The sequence below is a fragment of the Triturus cristatus genome, chromosome 6, assembly GCF_964204655.1.
Source record: "Triturus cristatus chromosome 6, aTriCri1.1, whole genome shotgun sequence".
In the NCBI taxonomy this organism is placed as follows: Eukaryota; Metazoa; Chordata; class Amphibia; order Caudata; family Salamandridae; genus Triturus; species Triturus cristatus.
The window spans coordinates 1,342,269,150-1,342,293,074 of NC_140589.1; the positions used below are offsets into that span (position 1 = coordinate 1,342,269,150).

Sequence of the window (23,925 nt, forward strand, 5' to 3'; positions counted from 1 at the left end):
AGTGAGGCCTGCCTTTTGCAGGGCCTCTAAAACATTCCTCAGGTGGACCAGGTGATCCTCCCAGGTGGAGCTAAAGACAGCAATATCATCAAGATAAGCTGCACAATAATCATCCAACCCAGTAAGGACTTGATTCACCAACCTTTGGAAAGTGGCAGGTGCATTCTTCAAACCAAAGGGCATTACCACAAATTGATAATGTCCTCCTGGGGTCGAGAAAGCAGTTTTGGCCTTTGCACTCTCAGCTAGTCTGATTTGCCAGTAGCCTGCTGTCAGGTCAAATGTGCTCAAAAACTTAGCAGCTACCAGTCTGTCAATAAGCTCATCTGCCCTAGGTATTGGGTGGGCATCTGTCCTAGTGACAGCATTGAGACCTCTGTAGTCTACGCAAAACCTCATCTCTCTCTTACCATCTTGGGTGTGAGGTTTTGGCACAAGAACTACAGGACTAGCCCAAGGGCTCTCTGAAGGTTCAATGACTCCCAGCTCCAACATCTTTTGTACCTCAACTTTTATGCAGTCCCTGACATGGTCAGGTTGCCTGTAGATTTTACTCTTCACAGGCAGACTGTCACCAGGGTCCACCTCATGGGTGCACCAGTTTGTCTGACTTGGGGTCAGAGAGAACATATGTCTGTAGGACTGCAGAACTTGCCTGCAGTCCTGTTGCTGATGGACAGCGAGGCTGTCAGAAAAGACCACACCATCAACTGAGCCATCATCAGGGTTCTGAGTCAACAGGTCTGGGAGAGGGTCACTCTCTTCCTCCTGCCCCTCATCTGTAGCCATGAGTAGCCCCATGTCTGCCCTGTCAACATATGCCTTCAATCTGTTGACATGAAGCACCCTGTGGGGGCTTCTGGGAGTCCCAAGGTCCACCAAGTAGGTGACTTCTCCCTTTTTCTCAACAATAGTGTGGGGTCCAGACCATTTGTCTTGGAGTGCTGCTGGGGCCACTGGCTCCAGCACCCACACTTTCTGTCCTGGCTGGTAAACAGTCAGTACAGCCTTTTGGTCATGCCAAGCTTTTTGGAGTTCTTGGCTTGCCTCAAGGTTTTTAGAAGCCTTCTTCATATACTCTGCCATCCTGGAGCGGAGACCAAGTACATAATCCACTATGTCAAGTTTGGGTTGTCTGAGAGGTCTCTCCCATCCTTCCTTCACCAAACATAGGGGTCTTCTTACAGGATGCCCAAACAAAAGCTCAAAAGGGCTGTAGCCAACCCCCTTTTGTGGGACCTCTCTGTAAGCAAACAGAAGGCAGGGTAAAAGGATGTCCCATCTTCGCCTAAGCTTGTCTGGTAAACCTTTTATCATTCCCTTTAGGGTCTTGTTGAATCTCTCAACAAGCCCATTGCACTGTGGGTGATAGGGTGTAGTGAACTTGTAGTTCACACCACACTCCTTCCACATTGCAGTCAAGTATCCTGACATGAAGTTGGCACCTCTGTCAGAAATGACCTCCTTTGAAAAGCCCACTCTGGAGAATACTCCAAGCAGGGCCCTTGCCACAACAGGAGCTGTTGTGGTCCTCAGGGGAATTGCTTCTGGGTACCTGGTGGCATGGTCCACTATCACCAGTATGAATCTGTTCCCAGATGCTGTTTGTGGGTCCATGGGTCCTACAATATCTATGCCCACTCTTTCAAAGGGGACCCCCACCACAGGTAGTGGTATGAGGGGGGCCTTTGTGGTGCCACCTGATTTGCCACTGGCTTGGCAGGTGACACAGGAGCGACAAAACTCCTTGGCATCTTCTGACATATGGGGCCAGTGAAAGTGAGGGACAAGCCTGTCCCAAGTCTTGTTCTGGCCTAAATGTCCTGCAAGGGGAATATCATGGGCCAAGGTTAGAAGGAAGCCTCTGAACTTCAGTGGTATGACCAGCCTCCTGGATGCACCAGTCTTGGGGTCTCTAGCCTCTGAGTACAGTAGCCCTTCATCCCAATACACTCTATGGGTACCTTGAGCATTCCCTGCAGCCTCAGCAGCAGCCAGCTGTCTGAGGGGTTCAAGAGAGGGGCAGTCTAATTGAGCCTGCCTCAGATCTGCCCTTGAAGGTCCCCCTGTCCCAAGAAACTCAACCTGATCAGGTCAAGTTCTTCTAGGACAGTTCCTTCAGGGCTCTCAGAATCATCCTCCTGGGAGAGCTGATCCACCACCTGAGGCAGGGGGGAAGGCACAGCCTTAACCCTACTGCTCTTTCTCTTGGGTTGTGACTGGTCCATAGTTTCAGGATCCATCACTTGTTCAGTGGTGCACTTTTTGGCCTGTGACCTGGTCACAGCAAGGACATGTGCATCTATCCCCAGCATTTCTGCATGGGTCCTATACTCCACTTCAGACCAAACTGAAGTTTCAAGATCATTGCCCAGTAAACACTCTACAGGAAGGTCTGAACTAACAACAACTTTCTTGAGGCCAGTTACCCCTCCCCAGGAGAAGTTAACAATAGCCACACTATGGGAGGTAGTGGCATTGCTAGCGTTGGTCACTAGGTAATTCTCACCTAGCATGATCTGTCCAGGGTCCACAAAAGCAGGTGTCACCATTGTGACACTAGCCCCAGTGTCCCTGTAGGCTTGAGCCATTCTATGGTTGATAAAAGGAGTCTGTCTGTACTTGCCCAGGTTACTGGGGCCTACAGTAGAGGACAAAGCTAAGTCCCCATCACAGATCAGAACAGCCTGAGTAGGTATTCTGACTAGGCCAGAATCCTCCTCAGTTCCCAGGGTTACCCTACTACACCCTTTTGCTGGGAACCACCACTTACAGCTGAACTAGGGGGTACAGTTGCCTTAGGGGCAATGGTGGCTGGGGGCTTATCCTTTTTGGTGCACTCAGTAAACCAATGTGAGTTGGACTTAAAATAGTTGCACCATGGTTTCTTTTGGCCTTCTTTCTTTTTATCCTTTTTGGGACCACCCTCCCCCTGAGCCTTTTGGGGGCCTGGTGAAGACTTCTGGTCTTTTTGTTTCTGATCATTACCCTTCTGGTCTGCCTTTTTCTGATCACCGCCCTGGTTCTGGTTTTTCTGCTTAACTCTAGTCCTGACCCATCTATCTGCCTTCTTTCCCAATTCTTGGGGAGAAGTCAGATCAGAATCAATCAGGTGTTGATGCAATAGCTGGTTTTGACAGTTGTTAAGTATTTGTTCTCTCATGATCAAATTATACAATCCTGTATAGTCCTTAACCTTACTTCCCATTAGCCAGCCTTCCAGAGCCTTAGTGGCACAATCTACAAAGTCAGTCCAGTCCTGAGTCTGTGTCTTCTGGGTATCCCTGAACAACAACCTGTATTGTTCAGTGGTTAGGCCAAACCCATCAATCAGAGCACTCTTCAGGACAGTGTAATTATCTGCATCCTCATCACTAACTGTGAGGAGCTTGTCTCTACCTTTCTCAGAGAAGGAGAGCCACAAGATAGCTGCCCACTGACTTTGGGGTACCTGCTGTACTTTGCAAGCTCTCTCCAAAGCAGTTATCCATTTGTGGATGTCATCCCCACACTTGTAGGGAGGGACAATCTTGCTCAGGTTTCTATTATCATAGTGCCTGTCTCTATCCTTAGGGATATTGCTGCCACCAGTGGGTTCTGACCCACTTAACTTTTGCTCTCTAGCCAGAGCAAGCTTCTCCTTGGCAAGGGCAAGTTCTTCCCTCTGAATCCTCAGATTAGCTTCCCTCTTTCTGGCTTCATGCTCCTTTCTCTCAGGGGAAGTCATTCCCCTGTGAGAGGAAGCATTAGAGATGCTAGAGACATCGGAGTGGATGGATTCCCTTGAAGGGGATCTGTCCCTCCTGCTTCTCTGGGTAAGCCTACTTGGGGGTCTGCATGGGGGGACCCCATGCAAACTCCCATGTAAGCTTAGGTTAGCCTGGCTAAGTCTTCCTACTTGGCCCTGGCTGTCTACCTCTTCATCTGAAGTCCCATCTGACTCCTCTGTGGTGGGTAGACCCTCCTGTGTACCTAGGGTACCTGCCTGTGAGGCTTTAAGAGCATCATACTCCTCTAGGAGTTGTCTTAACTGAAGGAGGGTAGGGTTTGCACCCTGTTTTATTCCTCTGGAGGTACACAATTGTCTCATCTCCTGGAATGTTAGGGTATCATATCTAGAGGGGGTCTTCTGCAGACCTGACCCTCCTGAGAGAGCATCTAATTGATCTCCTCCCAGAGACATGATCTAGTGAGGGTGTGGTGTGTGCACCTACCTACACTAGTTGTTTCTACTAAACCTCTCTGGTAGTTGTAGTCAGGGTGTGTTACTCCCTTCAACCTACAACCACTAAGTCCAGTAGGACTTAAGTATTATAATCTATGTTATATGTACCTAAACAATATCTGTGTGATCTTTCAATTTAGTATCTCAAGATTACAATGGTATTACAACAGCAAGCTCAGATCCCAACCGCTGCTCACCAATGTGAGAAGTTGGCCTGATGTATGATGTCACTAGTTCTAGTGTACACCTTATATCAGTCCAAATACCCTTATGGTGATTGGTTGTAAAGTCAACCTTATAGACCAGCTATCCTAGTGGTAGCATGGACAAGAGCAGTCTTAGGCTAAACTCTGAATGGCATGTGAAGCCAGCTGTGATACCATATATAATCCCTTGAATACCAAATGAAAGGACACCACAACAGATATATATATAAAATAAAGTGTATTTATTCTAGACAAACCCTCAGCACTCTTTATGAGATTAGAGGTAAGTACAACACAGTCTTATTTATGCATACATTAAGTCACACAGGTAAGTAATACAGTTAGGCCCTAGGGGCCACGCAAACCATATACTAAGTAAGTGGTATAAGGACCACTGTCACGGAAATAGGATAGGCCTAGGCCTAGGGAATCGCTGGGGCTACACTATAATACCAAAGGTTAGGAAGTGGGAGGCCCACGGGATTCAGGTGCAGAGTGGAAACACTCACGCGTAATGCGTAAAAGTCACTAGCAATAGTACAGTTTAGAAATAGATAGATTTAGGACACTTCCGGAGTAGCTAGGAAGTCGAGACTTGAAAACTAGACACTAGGATAGTCACTATCCTGATGAGCACCGGAGTACCCAAGTTACCTAGCCCACAGGCTGCGGGTGCATAGGGGTGAAGTTGCGTCGGGTTTCGTCGTCGACTCCTATGGATGCCTGAAGAAAGATGCTGACAGGCAGTCAGTGAAGAGTGTCCGGTGGATCCCAAGGCTGGGATCAAGAAGAAAGGATACCTGCAAGCAGAAGGGACAGAGTCAAGGTCACTAGCCAGTGACCACGTGGAACCAGGAAGGAACCAGGCGATGTCGTGAAGATTGCAGGTGAAGGTGAAGCTTGTCGCTGTAGCCACGAGGACCAGGAAGCGTCGAGGGTGACCAGGACCAGGAGACGAGCTGTCCCACGAAGGCTCTTGCTGTCGGCGGCGTCGAAGTTGGACTAGGACTCACCAAGCCTTGGCAAGCGGAACCCACGAAGAACGGAGGACTTGCTTCTGGTGCAGACCAGGAAGGTCTGGGGTGCTTCTTCTTTGCAGAGAAGCAGGAGCCAGTCTGGAGGAGCCAAACCAGCGCTGAAGATTTCAGGGTGCGTCGTCTCAAAGGCCACTAGCCAGCGGGCAAGCAACCGGACAGACGCGGCAAGCAGGAAAACGCAGAAGGGCCCCACGCAGGACTCGTGGAGTGTGGGGGGCTGGTCTTCGGTGTAGATGGTGCTTGGGGTTGGGGCTTCTCAATCCCCGGTGCACAACTTCGAGGGTGCCTCAGAAGCTGCACTTGAAGATACTAGCCACTTTTCCCAGGTAGCCGGTCCCACGTCTCTCGTCGCCTCCACGGATCTCAGCACGGCTGTGGATGTGGATCAGGGTCGGAGAAGTTTGGAAGTCAAAGCTCTGGTCGGGCTCTGCAGTCGGTCCCTCGTAGAACTTGGGCAAAGCAAATGGTAGTCTCTTGATGGTGCCTGTTCGCACAGGGTAGCCACTCCTTGGCCACAAGGGAGATTCTTCAGTCTTCTTCTTTCGTCGAATGTCGAAGGTCCAGAGTTTCTGTTCAAGTTTGCAGGTTCAGGATAATCTAAAGTCTTGAGGCCCAACTCCCACTCTTATACTAATCTGGGGGGCTGGGATACCTGCTAGGTCACGCCTTATGGGTGGGACCTGGGAGGGGCCGGTTACACCCACTTCCCTTTGTCCAGTTTCGCGCCAGAGCTGGGGCTGGAGTGCCCCAGCGCCGGTTTGAACTGGACTATGCAAGGAACTCCTTGTGTGCCCCAGGCATGTCTCATTCCTTTCAGCCCACCCTGCCCCAATACACTAAAGGCTGTCTGGGGAGGTGCTAGCACCTCCCCAAGCAGGAACCCTATTGTCCAGGCCTCCCTGGCTGGGATCACTCCCAGCAGCAGGAGGTCAGACTTGTGTCGTGGCAGCAGCATCCATTTTGTGATGCTGAGGCTTTGGTCAGAGGCTAACAGTGAAGTATGATTTTAACATGTCTTTCCCTCTAGAAGGGGGGAATAATATCCTCATGTCCAGAAATGGTATGGGGGTATTATTCCACAGTGTTAGACACCTTACACGACATGTTTCGATAAAGCCAAACCATAGTTACCATAACCGTTTAAGATTATAAGGCACTTTAAGAGTATATGGTAGGCTATATCATAGAACAGCTATAAGGACATGGTTCCGCAAGCTGCAGACAGGCTCAGCTCATGCTAGAGCACCATTTCACATGTTACCAAGCACTCTGCTTCCAGGATTGTTAAGGCCTGCCATAGGAGTGACTGATAGGTACACATGTGTCTATATGTAAACTAGGTATAGGAATACTACACCTAAGCAAGGGGTGATTACACGACCTTGCCCCAGCTGAGTGATCAGCCAGTTGTGTCAAAATGGAAGGCCAGGCCAGGGGTGGCATAATGCATGCTGCAGCCCCTGGTAGGCCTAGGGTACACCTATGCCCTGGGTACCTAGGGTACACTGTACAGGGTCCAATAAGGTGATCCTATCCAAATGGGTTATGCACCTAAAGTACATAGAATTAATTTAGAGAGAGAACAGTAGGGCTGTGGGTCTGATTAGCAGGCCCACAGCCACATCTAAGTCGAAAACCAGTAAAGCAAAAGCAAAAAGTGGGGGTGAACATAGAAAGCAGACCCTACTCTCCTACAATCATTGCTCTTTGGATGTGTGCAAAGAGGAATAAGCCTCTAAGAATAGTTTTGTGAGTAAGGTATTCTTTCCTGCACAAAAACTATTCTGACCACAAAGGGTGCCTGCTTTGGCACGAAGCAGCCAGAAGTGTGCCAGTGCTAAGAGAGAGCAGAACTCTACCATATCTAAGTATATTGGACACATTTCTACTCTATCCCTTTTTGGCATTTCACAGCAGCAACTTCCCTTGCTGCGTTACGTTGCATCAAATGTTAGTGAGTCTGGCCCTAAATTTCTTGGTGGCTCTTTTACAAATGGTCCAGGTAAATGATGCTTGTCTTTCGCCTCTTTGCGCGTGAGTCAGTAGTGCATGTGCTGGGTGCACAATGAACACTTCCAGGGACATATATATGACTTGGGTTGCATCGTGCTTGCATGACGTAACATGGTGCAAGTGCGATACAAGCCCAAAATGCAATTTATGAAGCCATGCAAGGTCACGTTGTTCGACCCTGAGTGGCTTCATAAATTCAGAGTAACGCAGCGCAGTGGAAATCGTTGCATCACTCAGCCCTGGAAAGGCATTCCATGGGCATTGCGTGGGTGTTCCTAAGCGACTTCCATTAGTTGTTGACGCATTCCCAGATTTACCATTGCTGGTAGACATGGGAATGTGCCAAAAAGATATACCTTCTCATGTGAGACGTAACAAGGAGAAATGAACAAGTTACTTACCTTCGGTAACGATGTATCTGTAAGAAACATTAGTTAGTTAGATTCCTCACCTTAGATTCCTCACCTTGGAATATCCCCAGGCGTCAGGCTGGATCCGGAAGATTTTTCGTCAGCAATACCCCTTGCGCGTCGCAAGGCGTCGTCTGCGGCTCCGCGTCCGTCGTCGGCGTCGTGCACCGGAATGACGTCGTCGGAGTACTTAGACGCCGCCCTCGCGCGCTGACGTCAGTTCTTGTACATAGCTTTCTGCGCCAGGAACGCAGAGCCATGCAAAGACCGACACTGGTGCCAAAAATAAAATCTAGGGGCCTGAAAAGGATAACCTTAACCCTAGATGTCAGTTCGCAGAACGGGGAGGATGGGTGAGTCGGTGAGGAATCTAACTAACTAATGTTTCTTACAGATACATCGTTACCGAAGGTAAGTAACTTGTTCTTCTGAAAGAAACACGTTGTTTAGATTCCTCACCTTAGAATAGATACCCAAGCAATACCATCCCCGGTGGTGGGTCTGCGAACCAAGATCACACCAGAAAGTCCTGGAGGACCGAACGGCCAAAGAAGCCACCCCTCCGGACTTGGCTGTCAAGGCAATAATGCCTGGCAAACGTGTGTAGCGAAGCCCACGTTGCCGCCTGACAGATGTCCTGCAAAGGGACACCCCGTCCCAAAGCAGTGGTAGCCGCCGTGGCCCGAGTAGAATGGGCGCGCAGCCCAACAGGAGGGTCCTTTTTTGCCAAGGAGTGACAAATTTTGATGCACAAAACGACCCACCGAGAGATGGTCCGTTTGTGCACAGCTTTCCCCTTCTTAGCACCCACGTATCCAACTAAAAGTTGGTCGTCCACCCGGAACTGCTTTGTGCGGTCCAGATAAAAGGAGAGCGCACGTTTTGGGTCCAGACGGTGGAGCCTCTCTTCCTCTTTGGAAGGATGCGGAGGCGGAAAGAAGGTGGGCAAGGTGACAGACTGCCCAAGATGAAAGGGGGTCACCACTTTCGGAAGAAAGGAGGGACGAGGCCGAAGGACAACCTTGTCCGGATGAACAGAGAGAAAGGGAGGCTTTGATGATAAAGCGTGGAGCTCACTCACCCGTCTAGCCGAGGTGATGGCTACCAGAAAAGCAGTCTTAAGCGTCAGCAGACGAAGAGGACAATTATGAAGAGGCTCAAAGGGAGCGCACATTAGAAATGTGAGAACAAGATTCAAGTCCCACTGAGGCATTACAAAAGGGACAGGAGGGAACGTGTGAATAATGCCTTTTAGAAAGCGTGTAACTACAGGGGACTTGAAAAGAGAAGGCTGATCAGGAAGCCACAAGAAGGCAGAGATGGCAGCAAGATAACCTTTCAAGGTGCCCAGGGCAGAGCCCTGCCGGGCCAAAGAAAGAAGAAAGAGGAGAACCTCAGAAAGAGGGGCGGAAAGGGGATCCACAGCCTTTGCTGTGCACCATGCCACAAATTTGTTCCACCGGCAGGCGTATACCGTCTTTGTGGAGGGACGCCTGGCTGCCAGAATGATATCACAGACTTCAGGAGGCAAGTCAAATGGCATCAACTGCCGCCGCTCAATCTCCACACATGGAGGTGGAGGCTGGACAGGTTCGGGTGTAGGACCGCCCCCTGCTGCTGCGACAGAAGATCCTCCCGAAGAGGCAGATGTATCGGAGGATCGGTCAACATACTGAGTAGCTCGGGATACCAGTACCTTCGTGCCCAATCCGGAGCCACCAAGATGGCTTGGGCCCGGTCGTGCCTGATCTTCTTCAGCACTCTTGGCAGAAGTGGTATAGGCGGAAAGGCGTACAACAGACCGCAACTCCACTCGTGATGAAAAGCGTCGCCGAGCGAGTGCCGCCTTGGAAATTCCAACGCGCAGAACTGCTGACATTGCGCGTTCTCTTTAGTGGCGAATAGATCTAACCAAGGCTCTCCCCACTGCTGAAAGAGACCTTGCGCCACTTCGGAGTTCAGACGCCATTCGTGATCCATCATGCACCGGCGGCTGAGTTCGTCTGCTCTGGCGTTCAGAGAGCCCGCCAGATGTTGAGCCACTAGGGTGACGCCCTGGTGTTCCAGCCATGTCCAGAGGCGCAGAGCCTCCTGACAAAGGGTCCACGACCCCACCCCGCCCTGTTTGTTGCAGTACCACATGGCGGTGGTGTTGTCCATGAACACCTGCACGACACTTCCCCTGACAGAGGGATGGAAGGCTTTCAGTGCAAGTCGGATCGCTCTCAACTCCAACAGGTTGATGTGGAGACGAGACTCCGCCGGAGACCAGAGGCCTCTGATCTCCGCCTCTCCCATATGGCCAACCCATCCCAGGAGGGACGCATCCGTCACTACGACATGCTCCGGTTGGGGAAGGGAGAGGCTCTTGCCCTTGACCCAATCGCGGTCCGTGAGCCACCACTGCAACTGCTGTGCAGTGCCCTCCGAGATCAAGACATGGTCGGACAGGTTGCCGTGATGCTGGGCCCACTGAAACTTCAGGTCCCACTGCAGAGCCCGCATGCGCCGCCTGGCGTGATGCACTAGTAGGATGCAGGAGGCCATCAGCCCCAGAAGCCACAACACTAGCCTGACCGAAAACCAGGATAGAGGCCGAAAGATGGGAATCAGGGCCTGAATATCCCGGACCCGCTGTTCCGGTGGATAGACCCGGAACTGCGCCGAATCGAGAACCGCCCCGATGAAGAGGAGCTTCTGAGAGGGACTCAGGTGTGACTTCGGCACGTTGATGGAAAATCCCAGCAAATGCAGGAGATCCGCCGTAGTCTGGAGGTGGGAGACGACTGCTTGGGGCGAGCCCGCCTTCAACAACCAGTCGTCGAGATAGGGGAAGACTGGAACCCCTGATCTGCGCAGATGAGCTGCGACCACCGCCATCACTTTCGTGAACACCCGAGGGGCACTGGTAAGGCCGAAGGGGAGCACGGTAAACTGAAAGTGCTCTTGACCCACCGTGAACCGCAGGTAATGCCGGTGGGCCGGCAGGACGGGGATGTGGAAATATGCGTCCTGCAAGTCCAACGCCACCATCCAGTCTCCCGGGTCTAGGGCAGCTAGAACCTGAGCCAAAGTTAACATCTTGAACCTTTCCTTCCGGAGGAAGGCATTGACGTTCCGGAGGTCCAAGATAGGGCGTAGGCCCTCTTTGCCCTTCTTGGGAACCAGAAAGTAGTGGGAATAACAACCACGACCTACTTCTGGGCTCGGAACGCGCTCGACGGCCCCCTTGGCCAAGAGGGCCGAAACTTCCTCGTGGAGAAGTTTCAAATGATCCCCCGAGATACGGTGGTGCTGCGGTGGCATGGCTGGAGGGGTCGTCTCGAAGGGGAGGGAGTAGCCCCTTCGGACGATTTGCAGCACCCACCTGTCCGATGTGATGGACCGCCAGTGGAGCAGGTGATGGCGAACTCTGCCGCCCACTGGCGTGGAATGGGCCTGAAAGCTCGGACTAGGAAGGCTTGGAGGCGGATGCTGCCGGGGTGGATGTGGGCTGACCGCGTCGACCTCCAAAACCGCCTCGGCGGAAACCACGTCCGCGACCGCGCGCAGGTTGGTTCTGCGGCTGGGCGTACGTGAGGAGGCACCCCTTCCTTGGCCACGAAAGGGGCGAAAGGCGGAAGTTTGCGACCGCGGGGCCGAGAGGCCCAAGGACTTGGCCGTAGCCCGGGAGTCCTTAAAGCGATTCAGCGCACTGTCCGTTTTCTTGCCAAAAAGGCGAGTGCCATCAAAGGGCATGTCCATGAGAGTGCTCTGGACATCACCCGAAAAGGACGTGGACCGCAGCCAGGCGTGACGTCTAAGCGCCACCGTGGTAGAAATCGTCCTACCCAGTGAGTCCGTAGTGTCAAGCCCACATCGGATAGCATGTCGTGCTGCATCCCTCCCATCGGCCAGAGCCTGGGTAAGTCGTGTCTGGACCTCCTCCGGACACAGGGGCAGCACGTCCTCCACCGTATCCCACAGAGAGTGGGAATAACGGTCCAAGAGACAGGCGGTGTTCAAGGACCGCAGGCCCAAACTAAGGGAGGAGAACAGCTTTTTGCCAAACTGTTCCAGTCTCTTGGAATCCCGGTCCGGCGGAGCGGTCGGGAAGGAGGATTGGGAGGTAGAGGCCTGATTAACCAGGCTCTCGGGGGTAGGGTGTTGGGACAGAAAACTAGGGTCGCCCGGAGCAGGGCGGTGGCGCCTGGCGACGTTCCTGTCCACAGGAGGAACTGTGGAGGGCTTGGACCAGGTGCCCTGCAGAACGTCAATGAGGGCCTCATTGAATTGCAGCAGAGGCTCAGTGGAGCTTGCTGCAGACTGAAGCACCTCAGTGAGGACGTTAGTCCTCACAGCCACGGCAGGTAGCTCGAGCCCAAGGGCTGCGGCCGCCTTGCGCAGCACCACAGAGAAAGCAGCACCCTCCTCCGAAGCCACAGTCAGAGGAGAGATGAATCCAGTGTCTGGAGAGGTATCCAGACCACTGGCCTCCCCCAGTTCGTCTGCCCAGTCCTGGGACAGCTGAACCTGAACGGCCATAGGATCCTCGGATCCCTCCCATTCGCCCCCGTCATCCGATTCCTGGTATGCAGGAGGAAGGATCGGAGCCGGGCGATAGACATAATGTGTCTCCAGTGGCGCCGAACTCGGCGTCCATCGACGCCGTAACGGCGCCGGGCCCAGAGCGGGGCTGAGCTGGGGCTCGACGCCGAGCGGAGCCGGTGTCGGAGGTGGTACCGGTGTCGACGCCGGCGGAGGAGGCGTGACGAGGTCGACCGGCGTCGGCGGGGACTCGGGAACGGGTCCCTCGGGCACTTGCGGCGTCGAGGTCGGAGCCGTCGACGGCGCCGGGGCCGGAGCCGCCGGCAGGCAAGGTTGCCCAGTCGGGTCTGAGGGGCCCGAAGGCGCGCCAGCGGGCGTCGACGGCGGAGCCAGGTTCCTCATGGCCGAGAGGAAGGCACTGACTTCCGCCGGCGTCGCGTCAGTCCCAGGGACCGGTGGGTATGGGGACTTGCGCGGCGCCTGCGGCTCCGCTGGAGCCGCGGGAGTGGAACCACCCTGACCCTCGGCCGAGTCGCGGGACCGGCGAGGGGAGTCCGAAGAGCGGTGTCGCCTCTTGGACTTCTTAGAGTGCTTCGACTTACCCGAAGACTTGGAGCCAGACTATCGATGATGACGTCGGCTGCGCCTCCGCGACCGATCCTTGGACCTCCTCCTGGACCGGGATCGAGAGGGGCGCGGAGCCGAGTGGCGAAGCTCGAGAAGCTTACGGGACCGCTCCCGTCTAGCCTTCGAGGTCAGGGCCTTGCAGTCCGAACACGACGCCGCGTCGTGGTCGAGGCCCAAGCAGTAAAGGCACCGGCGGTGATGGTCCGTAACCGACATCAAGCGGTTGCAGTCAGCACAGGCTTTAAAACCAGGCATCCTACCGGCACCGGAGTCGAGACAAGATCAAAAAGGATCAAAAAACTTAGTCAAAAAAGACTAAAAGGGGTAGCTCTCCCGGATCTGCGCTTAGTGGCGCGGAAAAAAGAAGAACTGACGTCAGCGCGTGAGGGCGGCGTCTAAGTACTCCGACGACATCATTCCGGCGCACGACGCCGACGACGGACGCGGAGCCGCAGACGACGCCTAGCGACGCGCAAGGGGTATTGCTGACGAAAAATCTTCCGGATCCAGCCTGACGCCTGGGGATATTCTAAGGTGAGGAATCTAAGGTGAGGAATCTAACTAACGTGTTTCTTTCAGATCTATTTATTTATCCTCATTAGTTTCTCTATCTATGTGTGATGCATTCTGTAGCAGACATAGAAAGAGGACTATGTCTCTCTAGATAACTTTTGTGCAGGAAGGTGCTGCTTCCTGCACAAAAACAATCCTGCATGCAACTTGGTGGCAGGGTGCCTCCATAGGCACTAGACAGCCAAAAGGGCACCAGAGCAGGGACAAAGGCAGGAATGTGTCATATTTTGTTTAAATTCCTGCCCTTTCCCTGTTACACAGCGCAGAAATGTAACTTGATGCGCTGCGTAACATTCTCATAAATATGCCCCTAGAATTTTATTTACCCTGTGTGCCTCTCGAAATGTTGCAAAATAAAGCACAGTGGTCATCATCTAATCTTCAATAGAACCCTGAAGAAACTCAAAATGAAGAAATAATTCTGCTTTATTCAGGCTAAACAAGCATACAAGTCTAATCAGAAAAAGGACTCGTTGACAGATAATCACAGTGAATTCGTAGAGAATTCGTATTCAAAGTAATCAAAATTGTCGTTTTGACAAGGTTCGGAATTTTAAACAGGCACATTTAAATGTTAAATTACAAAATTAAAGCTGTGGAAACACAATGAAATGTTTGTTGTGTACACATAAAAGGGCATGTGAGAATAACTATGCAGCGATGGTAAACATGTTAAAATGTGTCTCTTGCCTTTAGAATTGTTCAAAAACGACCACTTACCTTGGCAAAAAACTTAATTTCTTGCTCATGGGGAAATAGGTCTCCTTTGGTTCTGCTGCCACCATCTGGTAAAACAAAGCATTTAATCTGAAATGTTTTAATAGCCATAGACGCTAGAATTAGAGGTGTCGCATTACCCTGAGAAATTAGCCATGTCGGAGTCTAGAAGGTGAATGAGCACTAAAGATGGCTTGAAATTGTGTCTTTAGCTTGTTATATTTGCTGTGCGTTCAAAGCCAGAGGCAAAATACCAGGCGATATCTTCTAACAAATTGCTACGTATTCCTTTAATATGGAGATTGTTCTTTACTGTTCATTTTCTGACTCGAAAGTGAGCGAATTTGAATAGTGAACTATGTAGCAATCTTGCTGGAGTACAGGTAATGTGTGAAAGGAAAGACTGTAGGATGTCACTATTTTACTAACACAATAACATTTACATTCATGGAAATATATTGTACAAATATTTCAATATATACCAGCAGCTACGAAAGCTCAATGGAAGAACTCTTTTTGTTATTTATTACAGCGTTCTCCAAAATGCACCACCGACTACATAGCACATCATTGCTAGCTAAATGGGCGTGGCTCATTTGCTACACTTGTTTATGTGTGATGCTTGGATTGTTCACAATTCCTGTGACTTTGGTGATGTAACATTGATGGCAGCACCCCCACTCTGAAAATTGGGCCAGCACAATTTTAAGACCCATCAGCTGAATGTTATTAGTACAAACCCAGATCTGCTGATTGCTGCAAATAACATACGTGTTGTTATACTGGCAATCTAGGGGCTTATTTACAAGCAACTTGCGCCACCTGTATGTCACTCTTCCCATGTTAAAAATGATGCAAACGTGGCGCAAGAGGCTTGTAAATAAGCCCCCTAGTTTTCAATCACAGTTGATAAACAAGGCACTGAAAATGATGTGTAAATATTTTTGTCCCTCCCACTACCTGAAGCGAGGAGTGGGGTCTGCATGGAAGCGGTGGTTGGGGGAGATAAAGCATTTTTGATACAAATGTACTAATAGACGTAGATATATAGCAATAGTGCAGAGTTCAGAGTTCATGTTACCACATCACACATTGACGGTTTCTTGATAAATAACTGCTCAATACTTCACATATTCCAGTTATTAAGCACTTTACGGGAGGCAACAAATGGTGCTATACGCACACATACAACTTTTTGCACACCTAAGTTTTTCTTCTGTGTGCAACAAGTGCCAAGGAACAGCCCCTTACCGATCACAAAACAAAGTCATATGGTCTGAGGAAGCTACTCACAATTTGAACATTGGCCATCAAATGACTTTATGATAAGGAGCTATTAATAGTGCAGAATAGTTCATCTAAAGAGGCAGCAGAGGACACTAGACAAGTTGGAATATTACATTTGCAACACAAAGCATCACATCTGTTTAACTAAAAGAGGAATTGTTGGCCATAACATTTTATCTAATTACTTTTAACTTTATTGCTAGGAACACAGGAATGAATTGTGGCAATGAATGGAAAATCTGCATATCCCTCTCTGTTATAAAAACCCATAAGGGCAAGATTGTCACTGGCAAAATACTGTTATAAATGAGCCTGATATGGGTTACATTCCTGAAACTTCTTGATCGTAGTCGACAATCTACGATAAAACTTTTAATTTTCCGTTTCATTAAAATATATATTGTTTGCCTGAGGGGCTCGATGTTTACAAGAGTAGCATACCAAACTCCAGGATGTACTGGTGAGCCTCTTCCACATATCTGATGAGTTGCTGAAGGAAGCTGTAGGCAAAACGTTTCTCAATAGAAGGTGTGTCCAGTTCCAGCTCTTTTAAGCCCCTGATATAAAAGAGAAACATGCAGATGTATGCAGTGTAAATGTATCACCAGAATTGGAGCAGAAAATATGTACAGGCACATATGTAAATATAGTAAGAAGGTTGATTCAGCTGAAAAATCCGAGACAGGGGTGAAAAATACGTGGGAAGATGGATAAACGAGGCTAAATACCTCTACTGTGTTTCCAAACGAGGAAAATATTGAGACCAAGTTAAAGATACGTTAAAACATTTGATATGAATTACATTGTCATTTAGTGTATTATATAAAAAGACAGTCATTTAAGAGGTAGATACTACAGAGAAGCAGCCTGATGTAGGTGATTTTCTTCAATATTTATGAGTGGATAGTTCCTTTGGTAGCATACGCGTTTCACTGTTGCAGTTCCATTTTTATCCTACCGTTTTAATACAAAATAATCTCATCAATAAAACAAAAAAACAAGAAAAGTCTGAGTATTCACCGAAGATGACAAGGAGCCTCCAGAATGAGAACACAGCCAAATTAGAACTATTTTTATTTCTTGTTTTTTACTTTATAGAGTTGTATATAGCACGAAGTTGACACGAATCGAATATCAGAGCGCTTTACATAGCACCAGTTGCATTACATGAGGACATATTCATTTTTTTGTTAGGCACGGGAAATTAAGTGATTTGCCCCAGTGCTTTAAATGGGCCGGTACTCACCGGTACTGCATACCGGCACTTCTTAGATTTGTCACTCTGAGTACCGGCACTTCTCTACTGCCCAGGAGAGTTCCGGTACTCATGAGAGGTAGGCTCACTGGCTGAGAGTGCTAATGAGCAGGAGTGGAACTGTCTGGCAGCCAAGGCACCGCTTCTGTAGCCCGATCTGAGCCCCTGCTGAGCTATTCAGCTGGGCTCATTTGAAAAATGTGCGGTGCTTACCGTCAGTCACCCTGTGCTTGACAGAGCAGGGTCGAAATTCATTTTACCTGCTTTTGTGCGTGTGTGATTTTCAAAGCACAGCACTTGAGGTAGTGAAAAGTCAGTGCAGGATAATACTTTAATCATAGAAATGTTATCAGTGGCAAGGGTTGCGGATTCTCACACTTCCCGTACTTTCTCTGGATCAGAGGGTTAATGCCCAGACAATGCGATCGAAGAGGCCCCTGGAGCGCTAATCTAACTGCTTTCTGCACTGGCACCTACCTTCCTAACGCCAAAAGCCTCAATGACCCTGTCTGTACATAGGCTTACTTGATGAGACACTGCAGCAGGGCTCGCTGTCTGACTCTGAAGAAGAGACAGGCTAGAGAGCCCAGCGGTGCCAGCCAGCAGCCCCTCGATGGATCGTTCTGACAGCTGTAAAGAGATTCAGCTAAGTCAGATATGAATTTAATAATTTCCTGCTGCTGACATTTAAAATGTTTGCTACGGAAATGATTAGGGGGCTCCAGCACTGCAGAGAGCCTTGCAAATGGGCAAACTAGAGTGGTCTGCCTGTGCTGAAAATGCGCTATGTTCTGTCTAAACTAGCAGTTTTGCTGATTTATTAGTAGCGCTAAGTGTTTAACATCCCTGCTCGACAGTGCACTACGAAGCAGCACCCTTTATTTTCCCAGCACAGTTCGACTTGCCAAGTCAGAGATAAGTCATGTGATTATTGTTCCCGCTGTAGAGAGGTCCGAATTTTCTCTACTGGCAGTTTTCACTCTCATCATTAAGTAGGGTAGAGGGTTAATATGCCTCCTTCAAAAAAGCATATTGTATTGTACTGTATTGTATGTGGATAGCTCAGTGAGTTGCTGTTTTTGTCACAGAGATTCCTTTGTTACGTGTGATTTGGCCGCACCTGAAGCTGAGGTTGGGGTGGAGGGTGCTGATTTAAAAATAATAATAATAATAATAATAGCTTCAAAAGCACCTGCTGCAGAGTTTGACTTCCTTGTTTCTCAAATAAGTGTGATTTCTGATATTTGTCTATTTCCATTGACTTCATTCCATGATTTTGGTAGCAAGAAAGTGCCACTCTAAGTGTTACACATCTACTTGTTGCCTGACTCTCTTAAATCCACTGAATCTATGAAAATGTCACACATTAGCAATCTGAAACATTAGCAGCTAAACTCAAATGAGTGTCATTTCTGATATTTATATGATTCCCTCGTCTTCATTGCTTAATTTTGCTCGCAGGAAAGTGTCACTCATAGTCGTTGAAATGTCACTCATAATTACAATGAAAACATGAAAATGTCACACATAGCAATCTGAAACCTGGGCAGCTCTGGGGTCCATTCAGGCCCTCTGCTGTCAACCACATTCACAATATCCTCTGCATTTTGCGCAAACACAGGAATCATGGCAGTCCCCTGGCAGTGGCAATTAAAAAAGCCATGGTGAAGAGTATAACATGGCTTTTAACATATCAGAGTCTTGTGTGCCTGCTTATGTTTGTGTGTTTGCCTGCATTTGTATGCCTGTTTTTTTAAAGAAAAAAGCAAGAGAGAGAATCAAGACACTCTCAGGATGTATTTTAAAGAAAATGGGTGGCACTTTGTGTGTACATGTCTGCGGCGACAAAGGTTCATGAATAACGTAGTAGAGAGGACTGCTGGGTGAGTTAGTGGATGGATGAGTGAGAAAGGGTGGATGTATAGATGGATGGATGAGTGACTGGATGGATGAGTGAATGGATGTATGGGTGAAAGAGGGTGGACGATTGGATAAAAGGGCGGATGATGGGTGGATAAGTGAAAGATTGGATGGATGAATGCGAGGGAGGATGGATGAGTGAAAAGAGGGATTGAGTGAAAGGGTGGATGGAATGAAAGGGTGGATGGTATAAAGGAGTGATAGGGTTGATGGATAGATGAGCAAAAGGATTGACGGATGAGTGAAAGGGTGGATAAAGAGATGGATGAGTGAAAGGATGAATGGATAGGTTCATGGATGGATGGATAGGTTTGGATATGAAGGGTGGACAGACGGAATGGTGAAAATCTGAATGAAGGATGAAAAACTGAATAGACCACAGAATGTAAAGGGTAAATGGTGGACATCAGCAGGTAAATGGTAGGATGAAAGGATGAATGGATTGATCGATGGAAGAGATATCTTCTGGGGAGGGTCATGATGATTTGCTTCATTTGCTTGGTGCCATAAGAGCTTTGGTTTGAAGTGCGGGTATTTTCAGTTTCTTCCTACTCACGTGATCAAAAATATATAGTATTGTGCCAAACAACATCAATTAACAGTATGGCATTAAGAAGGTGCAACTATTGCAAAAAAAAGGAAATGTTAACATATTATCGCATTTTTCTTTAATTTTTTGTAATGAGTTAACCTGCTTTGTTTATATAAACACATTTATCATGTGTTTTGGTGTGTGCTGCAACTATTATGGAAGTTGTTAAGTATCATTATGTCTTGCCCTTAGCCCCGCCCCTAGCCCCGCCCACTCACTACACAGTTAGCTCATTTTAGTGAGTACCTGCACTTATTTTTTCCCATTTAAAGCACTGATTTGCCCAGAATCACAGGATGGTCAGCGTCATTGTCAAGACTCGAACCCAGTTCCCCAGATTCGAGGGCGACCGCCCTAGCTGTTAGGACAACTCCTCTCCCGAACTATTGCTTCTCAGTTCTAAATGCACCAACCAGCCAACCTTATAACATTTAAACTTCATTAATCAGCCATAGTCAGTCAATCATTTATTGCACCATGGTCAAAAGACTTGAAGTCAGTCATAATTCAAAGTCCAGATTAGATCTATGGACGTCCTACAAGTTCCACTGCTAAAAGCAACGTACACTTCATTTACCCAACCACCCTGTTATTATCTGTAATTACTACTATCTTGACTATGTAATTCGCTCTACCTGTATGAGAGGAAGCCAATCACCACGACTGCAGTTTAATGTGCTTTATCTGAGATTTTCATAACACTGAAACCTTTTTATTCATAAACATAGGAACCAAGACTCTCCCCTTGGGAGCTTTTGTTGTCCTTTTTTTTACATCTATGGTGAGCACAACGTTTACCCAAACCTGCAAGAGATGCTCAGAGATACAGAAACAGAAACAACAAGGAAATGCCAAACAGTTAAAAGAAAAATACCGTGTGTGGAAATTCACAAAACTATTGAAAGTCAGATATCTACTCATTGTTGGTGTCCTCATGCAAACTGGAAATATTTCTAACTTTTTCAGGAATCACAAAAGTCCCCATTAGCATTCATGGAAATGTATGCATGTTGTACATTTTATGTGTGCTTTTAGTGCCATACACTTGCTTAGTGTGGTGCCTGTAGTGAATTAGCACATCATTTTTTTTCCAACAGTAATATTGTCTTCCAGGTGAAGAAATCCTTTCACACAACTTTCCTGGAATACTGGGAGCGTTTGGGTGTTCCCTCCAACCTTTTTAACTTATTTACATCAACATGATAGCAGTAAGTAGGAATGTTGATTTGTGTAAGCGAATAGCTGCTTTAAAGGTCTATGAGAAACTAATACCTACGTCAGTGTTTACTACTTTCCTAAAGTCTGACCCCTGCTCCTTTCCTGCGAACACCAATTCTACCCCTGCATTTCATACACACCTACATAGTGCTTAGGTACACAGAATGTTATGAATGAATCCGTTAAAATTCAGGCAAAATAAGTTCCAGTGCAAATCCTTCTTTCACGTTTTTATTGGCTGCAGGGGATTATTCGAAATGTGAATTAAAATCTCTGGCATAGGCAGAGTAAAGGAGATACATCTCTCATCTCCTGCACCCTAATGTTTTGGGGCTTTATTGACTCAGTTATGACCTAAGCAAGGGCTGTGGCACCGAGCATGCAATCATAATCAAAAGTGTTCGGTTAATACAGGACTGTTCACCAAATTGAAGTCTTGCAACCATCCCAAATGCAAACACATATCATGATGCCAGATGAAAGGAAGAAAACAAGTTACTTACCTGTAACTGTAGTTCTCCAGTATTGGAAACTTTCATAGATTCACATGCTTGAATCATTCCCCGTGGTCCAGATGGGAGTCCCCGGTATATCAAAAAAGCAATGCTTAAACCAATCAAAGCAGAAAAAAAGGCCTAGGCCCATTTCAGTTTTGTAACCCTTGTTTTGTAAAAGAGACCCAAAATATTCCTTGAACCAATCAGGACCCTTCACCCTCTAGAACACTCCTGGGAGAACCTTAGACCTTCAGTTTTTCCGAGCACTTGTGTGCAAGATAACCCTGTGCAAAAATTCAACGGTGAGCCTCTCAGGGGAGGAGGGTGGGTCGCATGTGAATCTATGAAAGTTTCCAATACTGGAGAACTACAGTTACAGGTAAGTAACTTGTTTTCTTACTCCAGTATTGGAACTTTCATAGATTCACATGCTTGAATCAAAGTAGCTAGCAGTGCGTAGCAGATTTTATTCTGCATGAAAATATTAAATTGTCCATTTTGTATGGAGGAACAACTTTACCTGAGAAAAAACATCAAACTCCCAATCGGTAAATATTCCATGCTTAACCTGTATAATTGTAAACATCACAGTGAATACATAGTTCTTTTGGAAACCAGTAGCTTATAAATTTCTACACAATGAGAAATGCATTTATTATAAAATGTGCATATTTTAACAGTAAAAAAGGAAGGAAAGAGAGAGCTCACCGTCACTGGAAAAGGTTTCTCAGCACCGCCTGTCCAACTGCCACATCATTGTCAGCGGCTGCATCCAGGCAGTAATGCCTGGTGAACTTGTGTGTACTCTTCCAGGTAGCAACCCTGCATATATCCTGGATAGGTACTCCAGCAAACAACGCAGTGGATGTAGATACTGCTCTGGTCGAATGAGCAGGAACCCATGCTCCCAAAGGTTTCCCTGCTGCTTGATGGCAATATTGGATTCTACTTGAGATCCACTGAGCACTTCCTCTTTTGGAAAGAGGATAGCCTTTTCTGGGTGCACTGAAGAATACAAAGAGCTGTGAGAATTTGCGAAAAACTTTAGTTATTTCTAGATAAAATTTCGGATAAGAGGCTCATTCAAGTGACAGTCTGATGGTACTTAGGGTATAAACTTTGGATTAATTCGAAGTACTATCCAATCCTCTTTGAACTGTAGAAAAGGTTCCTGTATGGTCAGGGCTTGAATCTCCCCAACTCTCCTGTCCGATGTGAGTACCAGGAGAAGAGCCACCTTCCAAGACAAGAATTTAGGGTCCACCCTGTAAATGGGTTAAAAGGGATGCTTCATGAGTTGTGATAGCACTATATTCAGCTGCCAGAGAGGTGGCGGAGGTTTGACTGGGGGAAAGGTACGAAATAATCCTTTCATGAACTGTTTTATCATTCTTTCAGACCATAACGATGGTCCTGATGTGGTCCTTCTATAACAGGCGATTATAGCGACTAGATGAACTTTTATTGATGCATGTGCTAATCCCTACTTTGCCAGAAGTAGAAAGTAAGGAAGAATTTCATGAGAAGCAGATCTTAGAGGATGAATATTAGACTCCTGGCACCATAAACAGAATCTTCTCCATTTAATCCTGTATGTCTGTACTCTGTGCTCTGGCATTTGAGGGAATATTCCTGCATTCAGATGGTAGTTTTAGATGTTGAAATTCACAGTGTTCAGGAGCCATGCTGCTAAACGTAGTGACTTGGGGTCTGGATGAAACACTTGTCCCCGCAACATAGTCAAGAGAGATGGAATGGGTTGAAGGAGAATCGGCTGAGTTTCCGATAGAAGGAGAAGGTCCGTGAACCAGTGTTGTCCGGGCCACCATGGGGCTATTAGGATCATTCTGCACAGCTCTCTCTTGATCTTTGTGAGAAGACATGGTGGTAGGGGAATCGGCAGAAAAGCGTAGGCAAAGACGCCTTACCATGCCATCAAAAACGCTTTCCCCCAGGATACCTGTTGGTGATGCCAACCTGCAAAGAAGCGGCATTTCTTGTTCTGAGCTGTCGCAAAGAGGTCCACTGTTGTCTTGCCCCACTTTAGAAAGATACGGTCTAGGGTTTCCTGATTGATCTCCCACTCGTGGCAGGTTGACTTGAGTCTGCTTAATGTGTCTGCCTTGACATTTTGATCCCCCAGAAGGTGTTCTGCTTTCAGCGAGATTCCATTCTGAACTGCCCATTTCCAGATTCTCTGGGCCTCCTGAGATAGGGGGAGAGATCTCGTGCTGCCTTGCTTGTTGCGATAATGCATTGCTGTTGTGTTGTCTGTACCGCTCAGCATCGCCGAGTTCTATATTCTCGGGGGAAAAGTCAGCAATGATAATCTCACTGCCCTGAGTTCCAATAGATTGATGTGAAGTTGTTGGTCTTGACTTTGCCAACGCCCACTGACCTGGAGGTCTTGAAGGAAGGCCCCCCAACCTTCCAGAGAAGCAACGGTGGTGATGACCTGTGGAGCCGGCATGGTAAGAAAGGAAAGGCAGACTGAGATATTTTGACATACGTGTCCTGTATCATACCTGGTGTGATTGTGATGACATCGTAAAAGTACCCCACAGCTTGACGCCATTGCCGATCCAGTTCCTCCTGTAATGGATGCATCCTTAACTGGCAGAAAGGGATGAGGGGGATGCATGAAGACATTGTCCCCAAGAGTGATTTGTAGCGGTGTATTGAAAGAGACTTTCTTTTTGCGAATGCTTGGGACAGTGAGATTAGCTTCTGTTGTCTCTCGAGAGTAGGAAACGCCCTGTTTACTGTGGTGTCCAGAATTGCAGCTGAGAACATAATGATCTTGGAAGGATGGAGAGATTCC

The 23,925-nt window shown here is 48.0% G+C and overlaps 1 protein-coding gene across 1 annotated transcript in view; it reads right to left on the bottom strand.

Annotated features, from left to right (window-relative positions):
- Positions 1 to 23,925, bottom strand: part of RYR2 (ryanodine receptor 2) — a 3,458,987-nt gene that overhangs the window by 972,661 nt on the left and 2,462,401 nt on the right. The window contains exons 58-59 of the mRNA XM_085612346.1: positions 16,064 to 16,179; positions 14,339 to 14,403 (exon numbers count right to left, since the gene is read on the bottom strand). Of these exons, the coding sequence (XP_085468472.1) occupies positions 14,339 to 14,403; positions 16,064 to 16,179 (181 nt within the window). The remainder of the gene's footprint in view (positions 1 to 14,338; positions 14,404 to 16,063; positions 16,180 to 23,925) is intronic.